Here is a 13,739-nt window from a genome sequence, read left to right as displayed (position 1 = left end):
TGTGTGTGTGTGTGTGTGTGTGTGTGTGTGTGTGTGTGTGTGTGTGTAGCGCGGAGAAACGGAAAGGGAGAGGAGAAAGAACATGCATCGACGAATTTTTCCTTTTTCGCCTGACGACGGCATTTCGAAACGCATTTCCTACACGCGTCATCGCGCCACGAAACGCTGCTCGAAGGTCAAGTTTATACCGATCTGATTTATTCCACCTTGGCGCACCAGGCATCAATGAAAATACGTTATATAATCGATCTCTGTTATCGATCTCTATCCACCGACTCGGACTTCCTTTGACACTGTTATTTTTACCGCTTGCCAGGATCTTCTTGGCGCAATCTTCTTAAATCGACTCGATGATTCAGAGTTTTCCGTGGCCTCGACTAACCAAATTCAAAGTTCCCCTGTGGATCGTCGATACTAAAGGGATTCCCCCTGTTCGGATGTTACAGCTCTGGCGTTCTGCAACTGGTCCGAGGTCCAGAAGAATCGCAGAGAGATGCTGCGAGCGTACACGTTCCCTCGCGCGTTCACCACTCGCTACAAGGAGCTGAACAACATTATCGGTAGCCAGATGGACGCCCTCCTGGACCATCTGGATTCTCTGGCGAACACGAACGTACACACGAAACCGTTGATCCTCCACAGCTGCGCCAACATCTTCATCACCTATCTCTGCTCGAAAAGCTTCCATCTGCAGCACGCTGGATTTCGTAACATGGTCAATAACTTCGACAAAGTGTTCTACGAGGTGAACCAAGGCTACGCAGCCGATTTCATGCCGTTCCTGATGCCCCTCCACCACAGAAACATGGCGAGAATGAACCACTGGGGCCACGAGATCCGCAAGTTCATTGTAGCCAACATCATCTCCGAGAGGGTTAACAAGTGGAACGGTGTGGTACCTGAGAAGGACTATCTAGACTGTCTGGTAAATCACGTCAAGTCCGATGCTGAACCGCAGATGTCCTGGAACACCGCGTTCTTCGTCATCGAGGACATCATCGGAGGACATTCAGCCATTGGGAATCTCTTGGTGAAGGTTCTTGGATTCCTCGCGACACGACCTCACATTCAGAAAGCCGCTCAACAGGAGCTCGACGCTGCAGACATCGCTGGCAACTATGTTGGCTTGGAGAACAGAGGGTCCCTGCCATACGTCGAGGCCATCATCCTCGAGACCATCAGGATAATTGCCAGCCCCATCGTTCCCCACGTGGCTAATCAGGATAGCTCCATTGCTGGTAAGTTTTAGTTTGGTTGGAAAGGAGGCATTGGTCTACTTTTGGGTAGCTCTTGGTAGCTCTGGGTAAAGAGGAATCGTTATATTACGTTCTTTCCTCGACTAACTCTTAAATTTCTTACCTCGGATCTAAATCAAATACCATGCAGACAATTTAAAGAAACACAGATATTTGGAATGTGAAATATGTAGTAGCAGTCTTTGTCCATTGATCATGATAAATGTCAAATATTACCAAGTCGTCTCCACCGAGGAAACTATTCTTAAAATATCAATTAACTCCTAACTTCTCCTTCAGGTTACAGAATCAAGAAGGACACGTTCATCTTCCTGGACAACTACGACCTGAGCATGTCCACGGAGCTGTGGACGTCGCCTAAGGAATTCATGCCAGAAAGGTTCATCCAGAATGGAAGGCTCCTGAAGCCCGAGCATTTCCTGCCGTTCGGTGGGGGACGGAGGTCCTGCATGGGTTACAAGCTGGTCCAATATTTGACCTTCTCGATCCTGGCCACGTTGCTGAAGAATTACGCGATAGTGCCCCTGGAGAAGGAGGATTATAAGATCCCCATAGGGAATCTGGCGCTGCCCGAGAACACCTTCAAGGTGCAGTTCAAGAGACGGTAGGATCGAGACGTAAACGTTGGCCACGAAGAAAGAGTCGAACCGTCGGCTCCTGTTGATTTATCGAAGCTTCGAATGGCGAACGAAACTTGGCCGAGTCGAGACGTGGTGGTTCTCATGAATGAATCGTTTCGGACATCTTCGTCGAGGGTGCTTGGCGGGGATTTGGGACGACGAAGGATCAGACGAAGATAGTTTCGTCGCGTTCTAGATGAAGCTTTAGGAGAAGGTCGATCGGACCTTCGTCGGCAACGAAGAGCTTTACTGACATTACTAGGTGTTTAAGCTAGGAAATTGTTGATCGTCCCTCGACGCGTGAACTTGACTCCGAACGAATCGAAGACGATCAGCCGCGATTACAGGAGAGAAGACTTGGACTGAACAGATGACGACTGACTACGCGAGACGCTGCGACAGAATGCCGTCATCTTAGCGACCGCTTTAGGTAAACCGGGATTTGACGATCGTCTCTTCCGTCTCGTCGAGAGGTAGATCGATAGTTGGTATCAGGCTGGACCTTCGATTTAACGTTTTCAAGGGAACATTGGTAGAACGTCTGTCGAGGAATAAAAATAGAATTAAAGTATTAAGTTGCTATAAAATTGATAATAATAGACATTAAACGTGCGTAGCAGTAGTATACGATATATCCAGTGGATATCCATTATAAATCAAGAGTCGTTATCTCGAAGGAAAACGATGAATCGACCGGTTGATTCACGACGGCTATCGAGATCCACGGATCAAAAATCGTCGAGACGTGCCGCTGCAAAAATCCTCTGTTGATCCCAGCGATCACGTACCTACTATCGTCCGATAGCACCTACTCGGAAAGACGAGACGCGAGAACGTGAGCGGCAAACTCGGACAAACCCGCGACGATTTTGCTCGCGTTGATCGTTCAATCGCGAGAAATTAGGGAAAATGGATGCCTCGCGCCTCTTACGGGGCGAGTAAGCGTGTTTCCGACGTCCGTAATTTTCAGGAACGTTGACGATGTTCCGATTATTCGACCAGCATCGGTGTTGGTGTTGATCCAACACTCTCCTTGCAAAAATGGGCAAAATTTGATCTAAATCACAGGTATTCGGTAGTATCGACGCAATTGGTCCTCTTTTGGACTCCTTTGAAAGTTTCGCCATTCATATTTCCACTGTTATCGATATTCGAGTCTAATTTTTTCTAGGTACGTTTACAAGGATTTTATTTTGCATAAAGATCCGTAGTCTAGTTATTAAATAAGGGTTTCAGTATTTAACATTGGAAATTATTGGATAATACGGTAGAGCATTCCACAATTCCATCTAGACAGAATTTTGCCTATCTCTGGTCTCTCAAGTTATACGACATTATCGATGACAAGAGTCACTCGATTACTCGTTGAATCGTGTTTGCTTCGGAATCGTGACGAGTTGACCGTGTCTCTTGTTGTTCGACACTTTATTATATCTAATTTTCACGTAAGTTTTAGGGAAAAGCGAAGACCAAAGTTAAACGAATTTGTTGGGAATTAAGTTATGTTAAAGTCAACTAGTCACGGTTCTGTTCGGATTTTTCCTGTGTTGGATCGACGATCGATCGAGACATCAAGATAAGACAATTTTAACGAACAAGTCACATGGCAATGTGCAATGAAATAATTTTAGATATTTGAGGCTCTCACAACCAAGTTGGTATAGTTGATATTAAAATCGTGTCTTTTAGGCAAGACACTTGGACCTAGCTTCTTCAGGGGTCAAACGATACACTGATAGTGGCTTATTTTCATCGATATCTCAGGTGGCAAGACATAATTCTTTTGTTTATTATTCAGTCAAATAATCGTCACAACTTTTATTGATAATCAGTGAACAGTGCCATGAGCACAGGTAACTTAAAGTGACCCAAGGTACATAATCCACGCCAATATCGGTGTGTCATTTGACTCCTGAAGAAGCTATCTGCAATCTTACCTAAACGACACAACTTACACTTGAAAGCCTCAGTTAATATCAATTAATAGAATAATATTGTTTATCTCGTTTCTCGACGCCAACCCAAACGTTCATTTCTTTCCTTCTGTGTACGCCTTCTACCCTATTCTCTCCACTTTTTCTTTCAATTTCTACGCCCTCTGTTTCTCCATCCCTTTCGTTCCCCGTTTTCCTAGTACAAATTAACGATCGTCCACCTTCGGCATCGTCGCGCTGAGAAAAAATTATAAAAATTGTACACGATGGGGCGAAATGGGTCACCGTAAGGGACGAGAAATGATCGAGGACGAAAGAATTCGCGTGAGACGAGAAATGGATTTTACTGTAATAATCGATTATTACACGACTGAACGGCTTTTCTCAAGGAGAGAAGTCGTCTTTTTCGCGGGCCACCCTCGCGGATGATAATTTATTTCTGCGATCGAGCATCGATTTTAATTATTGCGTTATTATTATATTATTATATATTATTATTATTATTATTATTATTATTATTATTATTATTATTATTATTATTATTATTATATTATTATTATATTATTATCGCTTTCTGCTATTATCATCACTATTATCAATAGTTAGAGGTATCGTCCTCTTTCTATTTTTTTTTTTTTTTTTGTATATCATCACGTTCTCCATTCCCCGTTTCACGCTTCCACATCCGTACGTTATTATTATGTGTTTGTTATTTAATTATCGCGATTGTTACGACATTTGTTAATTTATTATTTAAGATTTTAATAATAAAAGTGAACATTGAAATTCGTTTCACCGATTTATTATCTTTTGTACAGTTTTCGAGAGCTTTGTTGTTTTATTATGTATTTTGTATTATTGTATTGCATTTTATTATATAATATTGAATATTGCAAAGAAACAATTAGTACAGCATAATATTTATATGAACCAACAGCAACTATAAGAAACACCACAAGATAATTAATGAAAGATTACATCAATTTTCGATTTTATTTCCTATGGAAATTTCCGATCGTAACAATCAATCCAGTCTCTTATCATTCACTCGCCTTGTTATCAAATACATTTCGTTAGAACTATGTGTCTACCTTATAAATACAAGTAATTCACAATTGTGCAAATGATAACATCATCAGTTTATTCTCAATCAAATTTGACAAGAAAAGTCAATCAATCTACTGTACTAATTCTGAAATTACAGAGCGAACCATTTCTTGTTTTCCACTTCAATGTTAAGCAATTTGTTTTTAAATGAAATAATTAAACACACATCTCAGTCGTTTATAATAATTTATTTGAAAATTATCGATCTCACAAAACATTTGAAGAGTGACATGATAAACGATTATTTCTTTTCGGAATATTGAATACCTTTTCGATTGTATAAAAATGTTTCGTCCGACTTGTTGTAACCTAGTCGAAGTTTATATTAAAAGTACGTGAACACAGACGGCAGATAATCGTTGCTTAGCTTGGTAATCTCACTTATTGTTAGTAACTTGTTAAATAAAAAAGCTGCATATACATAAGGGAACACGTTTCTTAATCGAAAAGTAGCTAACATGATTATTTATCATCCAATAGAATACTAGACTAGTTGAAATGCAAATTCATTTCTTCGCTATTCTTAAAAAACAGATTCGAAAAATGCTTAACTACATCGTTCGTTAGTTTATAAACCTCAAGCATTTTTAGACAGTATCTACAACCGTATATATTAAACTACATTTAAAAATTTCCTTAGTACATCAATTTTAAACGTTCTTGAACAGTATTTACAGTTTCCTTTCGTTTTTCAGGTTCAAATCTTACTTCAGTTAGCTGGCAAGATTTTAGAACGAGATACAATAGTTCTATGTATCCCCGACAGGAATTCTTTTTTAATGTTTCCAATTTTTTATTTAAAACTAGGCATCAGTTTAAAACAAAAAAGCCGGAACATTAAATAAAGAGTACCAAACGAGATCCACATGGAACGCTGATTTGCGATTAAAAGTACAAGTACGACACGCCATCGAATCTGAGAAAAGCGACGTCATTCTGAAGCAACAGCCTCGACCTCTCGCACACACTGATATCAACAAACAATTTTTCACGTTCCCCCAACTGGAGTTAATCCTCAAGGAAGTCTACGGTTCCGAGGTAACGTCTTTGAGGTCCATCATTCTCTCCTTCTCTTGTAGATCGACCAGACATTTCTTCCGCGAGAACATTTCCTCGATCTCCGTCAGCGTCTTGCCTTTGGTTTCAGGCAAGAAGAACACCACGAACAACGTGCCCGCCAACGACAACACCGTGAAGAAGATAAACACACCGTGCCTGCCCATCGCGGCCTCCATGTCGGGGTACGTCTTGACGGTGACCGAGCTGAAGATGTATCCCACGCAGGTGGTCAGTCCTGTCAGCACTTCCTTGACTTTGGCAGGGTACACTTCGCCCACCATGGCGAAAGGAACCACCAGGAAGCCCAAGGTACTCGAGAAAATGTATACTAATACACAGACCACGGGTATCACGCCGCCGTCCTTGATGACATAGCCTCTGTCCTCCATCACCAGGTAGACAGACAGTATCCCCATGAAGATCGTCATCCCAGATCCAGAAACTATCGAGGGTATTCGTCGACCGAACTTTCCTGACAGGCAGGCCACCAGCACGCTGCCCACCAACCTGGTGAACCCTATCAGGACCGCCCCTAGGTAAGGGTCTATCGTGATACCGGCGCTACGAATAATGTCCACCGCGTAATAGACCACCACGAATATTCCAGAAAACTGCTGGAAGAAGAAGTAAGCGAGCATGATGCCGAACGGCATCAAGGCGTTCCTCTTCAGCAGATGCTTCAGCAGGTTCTGCTTCTTCTTCTGCGGCCGTTGTCGCAGTTCTTGCAGCAGCTCCGACGTGGGGGATGTATTTTTTGGAATGCCTCGGAATCTCTTCAGGGACTCCAGTGCCTGGTCTAGACGACCTCGGTCCCGCAACCAGATCGGGGTTTCTGGGACGACGGCCAAGGTTAGCGCGCCCGAGACCAACGGAAACAAGGCGCACATCAGAGCCACCAATCGCCAGTTGTCCTTTGGAACAGAAAAATATTGGTGAGTACTCGGATAATCGTTGAATCTTGTTTTATTTATGCGGAGTGTTTACCCATTGATGGTTACGACGAATCTAACAATTTTGACGACTGTGACAAGTATCGAATCGAAAATCTTTTATAAACACTCATTTGTCATTTGTCTCGTGTTGAGAGCATGTCTCACTAGTCGCAATTTAACAACCTCTGTACGAGTAAGTCACGTTCGATCTGAATCGAGTTGAACTATAGGTTTATTCTCGGTGAAAATGCAAAATAATCTGGTATCTGGTTCATTTCAGCCATACTTTCAAATCGTCACGTGTCACAATCGTTTCGAATCTTTGTTTTCTCGACCCTTACCTTAAACAGGTAGCCGAAAATGTAAACAATGAGGACTCCGATGGCAATGGCCACGCTGGTCCATGTAACCATCGTGGCGCGCCATTTAGGAGAGGCAACTTCCGCGCTGTAGACAGTCGCTGGGACCGAGGCCGAACCGGTCGCAATTCCGGATATAATTCTACCCACGAGGATCTGTTGGTACGACCCAGACGTGTATATGACGATCCAGCCCGCCACGGAAACGATGGACGTTATCAGCAAGCTCAGTTTTCTTCCGCGTCTCATGGTGTAGCTGGAGAGAATGCAGCCAAACGGAATCCCCAACGCTGTCACCGTGGCTGTGGATCAAATGGAACATTGGTAATTTGTGAAATTTTCCTTTCATCGATCACGAGCAACTTTGACCAAAATAATTGAAATTCAGTCCAAATTCTTCACGAGTTTAAACTACATTTATTTTATTCCAAATAAAAATGAAGTAAATTAATTTCAAATTTTCGTGAGACTAAAGTACAAATTTATTTATTTTATTTGAAAAATGTCTCAATGCCTATGTATTAATTACAACATATATTATAATTAGAGTCGTTTTGTTACATGTATGTACAGTGTACCTTTGTATTTTCAATTATTTTGAACAAAGCTCAGCCACAAATTTTTCCATGTTTACGTCCTTGGATACATTTGCATGAAATTAATGATAAGAATAGTAAAAATAGTATTGACCTATCCAATTTGCTTGAACCTTGTCAATTTTGATGTCGCTCGTGGGTGCCATTAATGGATCCAGTGCCACAGCACTATAGCCGAAGGCCATGGCAGGCCCCAGAACAGAGGAATTCGCACACAATGCCATGATTATCTGAAAGAAAGTAATCATCAATTCTTTTCCCAAAGTTAGTATCAATCAGTTTTCTCTTGTTACTAAATTATACAATTTCTCTGATTCTAACGAACAATCGTAACCTGAACAATATTTTCATAAGTATCTCGTAATTCTAGACTTTGTTAGTTTAATGAAATATCCATAGAAATTGAACAAACATTTCTATATCGTTCTTATGTTCTCAAATCTTGCCAGGACTATGTATTAATTTCTCCGTGACTCAACATTTCAGAAATTTTGCATTAGCATTTTGTTGTTTTTAAATATTACACTTGAACGAGTCAATCATTCGATTAATCTTCTTCACAGACTGAGATAATTCGATATCTCATAATTGACGATGACCTGCTAGAGGTCGGAGAACAGAAACAATATTATATTTCATAAGCTCTGTGATATATTTATGATACGATACAAGATGTGCTCGGTTGTTAGAAATAATAACTAAAATTATTCGTAGTCCTCCTACACACAAAATTTATTAGAATATTTCTAAAATTATGATTTTCACCAATGTCGAAGATAACGAATATTTTTCTGAAAAGTAATAATAAGAAAATGTATGGAAGTGAGAAATTAAATCTTATATTTCATCATACACAGACAAACAAAATGTTTAGTTTTATTATTCTTTAAACTTTGCAATATGACGTTTAATTTTTCATGTTTAAGTTTGTTAAATAATGAGTAATAAATAAAGTAGTAGAAGAAAGGAGGAGAAAAAAGAGAGTGAAAAGATAATCTATAGGAAGTTTTACGATGAACCAAGTATTATTGCGTTGGAGTCTGAATTGATTAGATCAATTTTAAACGATCGGAAACGAAAAAATTTTACGCTACGTATAAGCTTCCGGTAATAATAAATTAAACTGATTAAAATCGACATACAAGTGCTGCTGATAAAAAGCAATAATTACCCTAGACAATTAAATCCAATCAGCAAGGACAAAAACATCATGAATATTAAAACAATTCAAAAATGGGTGTGTATCCATAATTGATTCCGGCCATAAAAAGAAATGTAACAAGGAAAACATCGTATTGGGATTTATTCGTGAAGTTTATTTGATCGATTACTTGAATGTTTATTTATTTTTTCAATCCTTATAATACGTCTTTAAAAAACCAAAGTTTAAGTCTTCTGTGATAAATAAAATTATTTTAGTGGTAAAATTGAAGAAAATTAAATTTCCTACTTACAAAAGTCGAGAATGTAATATGATTTACTCGTAAAATACGTTTGACAAGCGATACGATTTTTATTGGAATTTTTAATTGAAATCAAAGAGTGCAAGTGCTCTCTCAATTCGTTATGTCTAATTTATGTCTGCCAGAGAGCCTTGAATGAACAATATTTTTCTGAATTATACGTGCGTCGCACAATTCTCATGTTATATAAAAACGCGCGGTCTCATAACTGTCTCTCGCAATCGAACCACTCAACAGTCATCCCTAAGCCCATAATCATCGTAATTATAAATTCTAATTAACAAGCGCTGCGAAGGTGGTCGCCGATTGTCAGCAAAAGCAAACGATTGACCGCGATTAGCAAGCAGCAATTATGTTAAACTTGAATCATTGTATCGAGTGGCAATCAATTAACATTTCAGATGTGATAATTCAACCGAGATAACGCTTGGAACGTTGTTTCGATGATTAAGAGTGAAAAAACCGATAAGCCTCGAGATAAAATGAAATTGGACACCATAGATAGATTAACAGTTTTTTTTTTTACGATTTCAGTCAAGTAACTTTATTTCGAATAATTAATGAGAGTCAAGTTTCCTCGTTGCGATGTCAACTTTGATTGACAATTACATAACTTCTATGAACTTATTGATTTTATTCTTAATGAATAAAATGAAAATTTTAGTAAAATTTAGTAACATTATTTAAATAATAAGATTAAATAAACATGTATTTCTATCAATACATTGACAAAAGAGGTTTCATTTAAGGAGTTAGAATTCTAATATACTGCAAACATCTGCAAAAAAGTTCAGTCGGACAAAGATGGAGACAACTTGATTTCGAATTGATTAATATAAAATCGTACATAGCATAGTTAGATTTTTATTTTGAAAGAGTATTTATATTTTGTTACGTTTCAGTCCCTTTAGTAAATCTTTAAAAAAAAAGCCAAGTCCAACGGAAAAGATTTTTTCGTTGGTAAATTACTAGGGTAGATAATATTTAAATGGTCGAGCACAGAAATAAAAGCAAGTCAATCGAAGGGATTTTTTCCTCGAACAACCCTGCGATCGTTCGACTTCGCTTATGACCAATATCGAAACCGGTTTGGGAAGGATCACCGAGAAGACGAGCAAGACACTCGGGGAATAATTAAATTAAGCCTTGAAGTGTCACAGTAAGGTTTACGTAAAGCTGCGTTAAGCGTTTGATAATATCGTGGCATTGCGTGTTACGCAAATCTTACCGATAAACTCTTGCGTACTTCTATCTGCAATTTGTGTTACATCTCCTTAAACGCTCGCTGCAAACAAACGTCTGCAGAGTAGACAGTTTACAATGATGGATATGCAAAAGGGATCACTGGAAGTTAGTGTCACCAGTCTATTAGTTTAAAAGTTCCGATTCATTGAATTCGATTTCAACATTTATTTGCCACTTCTCTAAGTGTTGGAATAAACAGTTTGCAATGACTATGCAATCAACTTTAACGATGTACCAATTTTAACCAAATTTATTCATCACTTCCATAAACGCCATCAAATTTGTTCTGTCTATACAAAGTATCCAGCAAACACTTTGCAACGATATCTACGCGAATAGAGTCTCCGGAGATCTGTAACTTTTCTTAAAAAAGAAAAAAATTGAACAATTGATACCGCGCATTGTAGACAAACGAATTTGAATTTCTAAATGACATATTTTTCAGTTTCATAAATGTCTCAAGGATTGAAGCTGTTATGCAAATTGCCACTATCTCGTTACGGAGGTAAAAGAAAACAAAAATTCTGCGCTTGTAGCGGCAAGAATTAAACATCCCATATAATTTATTACGCAGATAACAGCCCAGCCATCGGAATTTTTTTTACGTAAGCGAAGACAGGTTGGTCCTCCGCGTCTATGTTTCATGTCGCTGGCGATCGTAACTCGATCTTAGGTAAGGTTTAATAGAATTTATTCCTCAGTCTTGGAAAAATGTGCGGGGAATCGAGCCTGTGTTCATTCTACTCAGAATTTTCGAATTCTTTAGTCCGTAGGACGAGATTCGTCGTGCTTTAAGAGTCTTCGCATTCTCCCAATGGACTGTACGACAGTCAATAATAACTATTATTATTTAGTTAGTGTGCTCGTGTATTAGAATGCTTTACGATGTTTAGGAACACCAGTTGCAGAAATGACTAGTGGGTGTGCTAATTATAGTTTCTTTCTTACAAAGTATCAAGAGTCGACGAAAACAATGCTTACCTGATAAGTAACACCTTTCTTCTCCCGCCTCTTCGCCTCGTCCACGTCGGGTTCCATCTGAAAACAGAGGTTTCGATGATCTATGACGATCGAGGCAACGAAACTGCTTCGTTGGTTATTGGTACAATCGTATTTTTACGATAATACTTGGGCAAGTAACTCTGAACAGGAACTGTTTGCTTTCCTCAACGTTGAAAAATGGCGAGCGATAATTAAAAATCGCGATAACGCGATTATTCCTTAATCCATTGTCAATCGATATTGTAAAGTTACAATTACATACATGTTTTATCTTTGGGGTAAAATTACTATGTTCTTTGAGGGAATCTAGGAGGGAAAATCATAAAGAATTAGTTTTCTTGTAAATAAAAAAGTAGTTTCGATTAGATTTCGTTTTAGCGGAATAATTCCAGTAGGTCTGTTGAAAAGGCTTCGTTAAAAATTCCGTGGTTCGTTTTTATTAAAAAGTTATTATACTTTAAATAAGGTATGTGAATTAATTATCAATAGTTCCCTTACTGGAGAATTAGAATAGCTAAAAACTCGAGTCACTTGTTCTACTTTTATCTAGCAAATCTCGAAGGTTTCTAAGCGCGATGCCTGGAAAATTTACACGTCGCGTCGGAACCACGGAAACGATCTATAATAATTGAAACGTAGAGCGATAAGCATCGTTACACGGAAATCTACTCGAGGAGATTAAAAATATTCGATAAATCAACAAGCAATTAAGATTCACGAAACGCACAATTCTCAAGGAATATTTAACTGACGAGTTACCTTAGCTGTTGATTGCTTGTCCACGTTCCCGTTCGAGTTATTCATCCCATTGGCGAGACTCGCTCTAATCCTCGGGTGGACTTTTCACGAACGCTGCGTCGAGACGTAAAATATTCCAAAAATTTCGTATCGCTAGACGCGTTAGATCGCCTCTTATCGCGATAACTTATTATTTTATCTCGATTCAACGACGCTTAATCCTTTAATTCGATTCTTTACAGGTAGTCAACGGCGTAGTGTCCTTTTTCTTTGTTTCTTTTTCTGATAATGACTTGTTCAAATATAATCCCACGCCGAGATATCGTATCGTGCAACTGAATGCGTTAAATCAAAAATTTATCTGCAGTCATTCTTTGCGTTTGAACGATTAACGTTCAGTTTTATTTCGTTCGAACCGACACGTGTCTCGATCGATTAGTGCGCGTCGATACAATCTGTGATTCCACATAAATCGATCGATAAATCTAGAAATCTCGCGGTTCTAGTCAAAGTTGAGATTTCAAAGACTCGCTTCTGTTTTAAGTGGACTTTATAGACAGGAAGGGATAGATGGGAAGATTGGCATGAGTCAAATGTCTGTTAATCGATGTAACCTTTGTGTCTCTTTGAAAGATCAATTATCAATCAAAGGATCCAACAATTTTGATAGAATTTTAGTCTGTCAACTAATGTAACCTCTGCGTTATCACTGAAAGATCAATCTTCTATCGATCGATCGATCCCAGAATTCGAGTAGAATTTTAGGCTTCAAGCCTCTAATTCCTCCCACAAAAAAATGTCTAATAGACCGACGAATAACGATATCAGCCAAAAGTCCCCGAAGTGAACTAACAAAACTTGTTTCCAAAGCAGCCAATCAGTCTTCCTGGAATCATAGAAAATTCTGCTATCAGATTCCCCGAGCACATTCCATGCATTCAGTTCCCCTGTGTCCAAAGCAAGATTCATTACAACCGAGTTTCCCTTCAAACCGATCTGCCAGATATTTTCTCAATAAAACGAACCATTATGGATCAATTATTCAATTGATCAGCCACTTTTCCTCTAGTCTCTGTTTTCCACGCTCAGGTAATCGATACCCTTCGACTCTACTCTGATTACAAAGTTCCACCACGTTTCGATACGAAATGTTTTTTGCACGTTATCCAAGCTTTCCAAGTTGTAGAGTCAGTCTACGACCTCCAAAGCGGAAGCATCAATCGTGTTCGGTCACCCAGTCCACTTAACCCCACGAGAATTGGCGTCCAGGACTCTTCCTTTCTTCGAGGAATCCACACGATAAAAGTCAACGTTCAGAGCTATCCGCGACGCCGACGGTCGAATTTCCCTCCAACGTAACACGAACTGGAACTTCCTTTCACTGGCGAGCCTCAGTCTTATCCTTCAATTTCCCAACGATTTCCCACA

At 39.3% G+C, this 13,739-nt stretch overlaps 3 protein-coding genes across 3 annotated transcripts in view; 2 read left to right on the top strand and 1 right to left on the bottom strand.

The window, feature by feature from the left end:
* Positions 1-2,962, top strand: part of LOC128891793 (cytochrome P450 307a1-like) — a 6,336-nt gene extending 3,374 nt beyond the window's left edge. Inside the window, exons 2-3 of the mRNA XM_054151599.1 lie at positions 447-1,238; positions 1,536-2,962. Coding sequence (XP_054007574.1) covers positions 447-1,238; positions 1,536-1,864 — 1,121 coding nt within the window. The 3' untranslated portion in view covers positions 1,865-2,962. The remainder of the gene's footprint in view (positions 1-446; positions 1,239-1,535) is intronic.
* Positions 1-13,739, top strand: part of LOC128891802 (uncharacterized) — a 116,192-nt gene that overhangs the window by 10,405 nt on the left and 92,048 nt on the right. The gene's annotated exons all lie outside the window — the stretch shown is intronic.
* LOC128891794 (facilitated trehalose transporter Tret1-2 homolog) lies at positions 5,087-12,885 on the bottom strand. Its single transcript, XM_054151601.1, has 5 exons — positions 12,333-12,885; positions 11,553-11,609; positions 7,958-8,093; positions 7,250-7,569; positions 5,087-6,887 (listed from the first exon to the last, which is right to left on the bottom strand). Exons 1-5 carry the CDS (start codon positions 12,375-12,377, stop codon positions 5,943-5,945), a joined length of 1,503 nt encoding a protein of 500 aa, XP_054007576.1. The 5' UTR covers positions 12,378-12,885; the 3' UTR covers positions 5,087-5,942.

This window comes from Hylaeus anthracinus, unplaced genomic scaffold, assembly GCF_026225885.1.
Source record: "Hylaeus anthracinus isolate JK02 unplaced genomic scaffold, UHH_iyHylAnth1.0_haploid 12002, whole genome shotgun sequence".
NCBI classification, from domain to species: domain Eukaryota; kingdom Metazoa; phylum Arthropoda; class Insecta; order Hymenoptera; family Colletidae; genus Hylaeus; species Hylaeus anthracinus.
This window is presented reverse-complemented; position numbering and strand designations above follow the sequence as displayed.

Bases quoted from the DNA above. Each gene is read 5' to 3' on its own strand.
- LOC128891794 (XM_054151601.1), bottom strand. From the start codon at position 12,377: ATGAATAACTCGAACGGGAACGTGGACAAGCAATCAACAGCTAAG. The intron at 8,094-11,552 runs GTAAGCATTGTT...ACTTTCTTTCAG, and splicing joins AGAAAGGTGTTACTTATCAG to ATAATCATGGCATTGTGTGC. The intron at 6,888-7,249 runs GTAAGGGTCGAG...TCTGTTCCAAAG, and splicing joins TTTTCGGCTACCTGTTTAAG to GACAACTGGCGATTGGTGGC.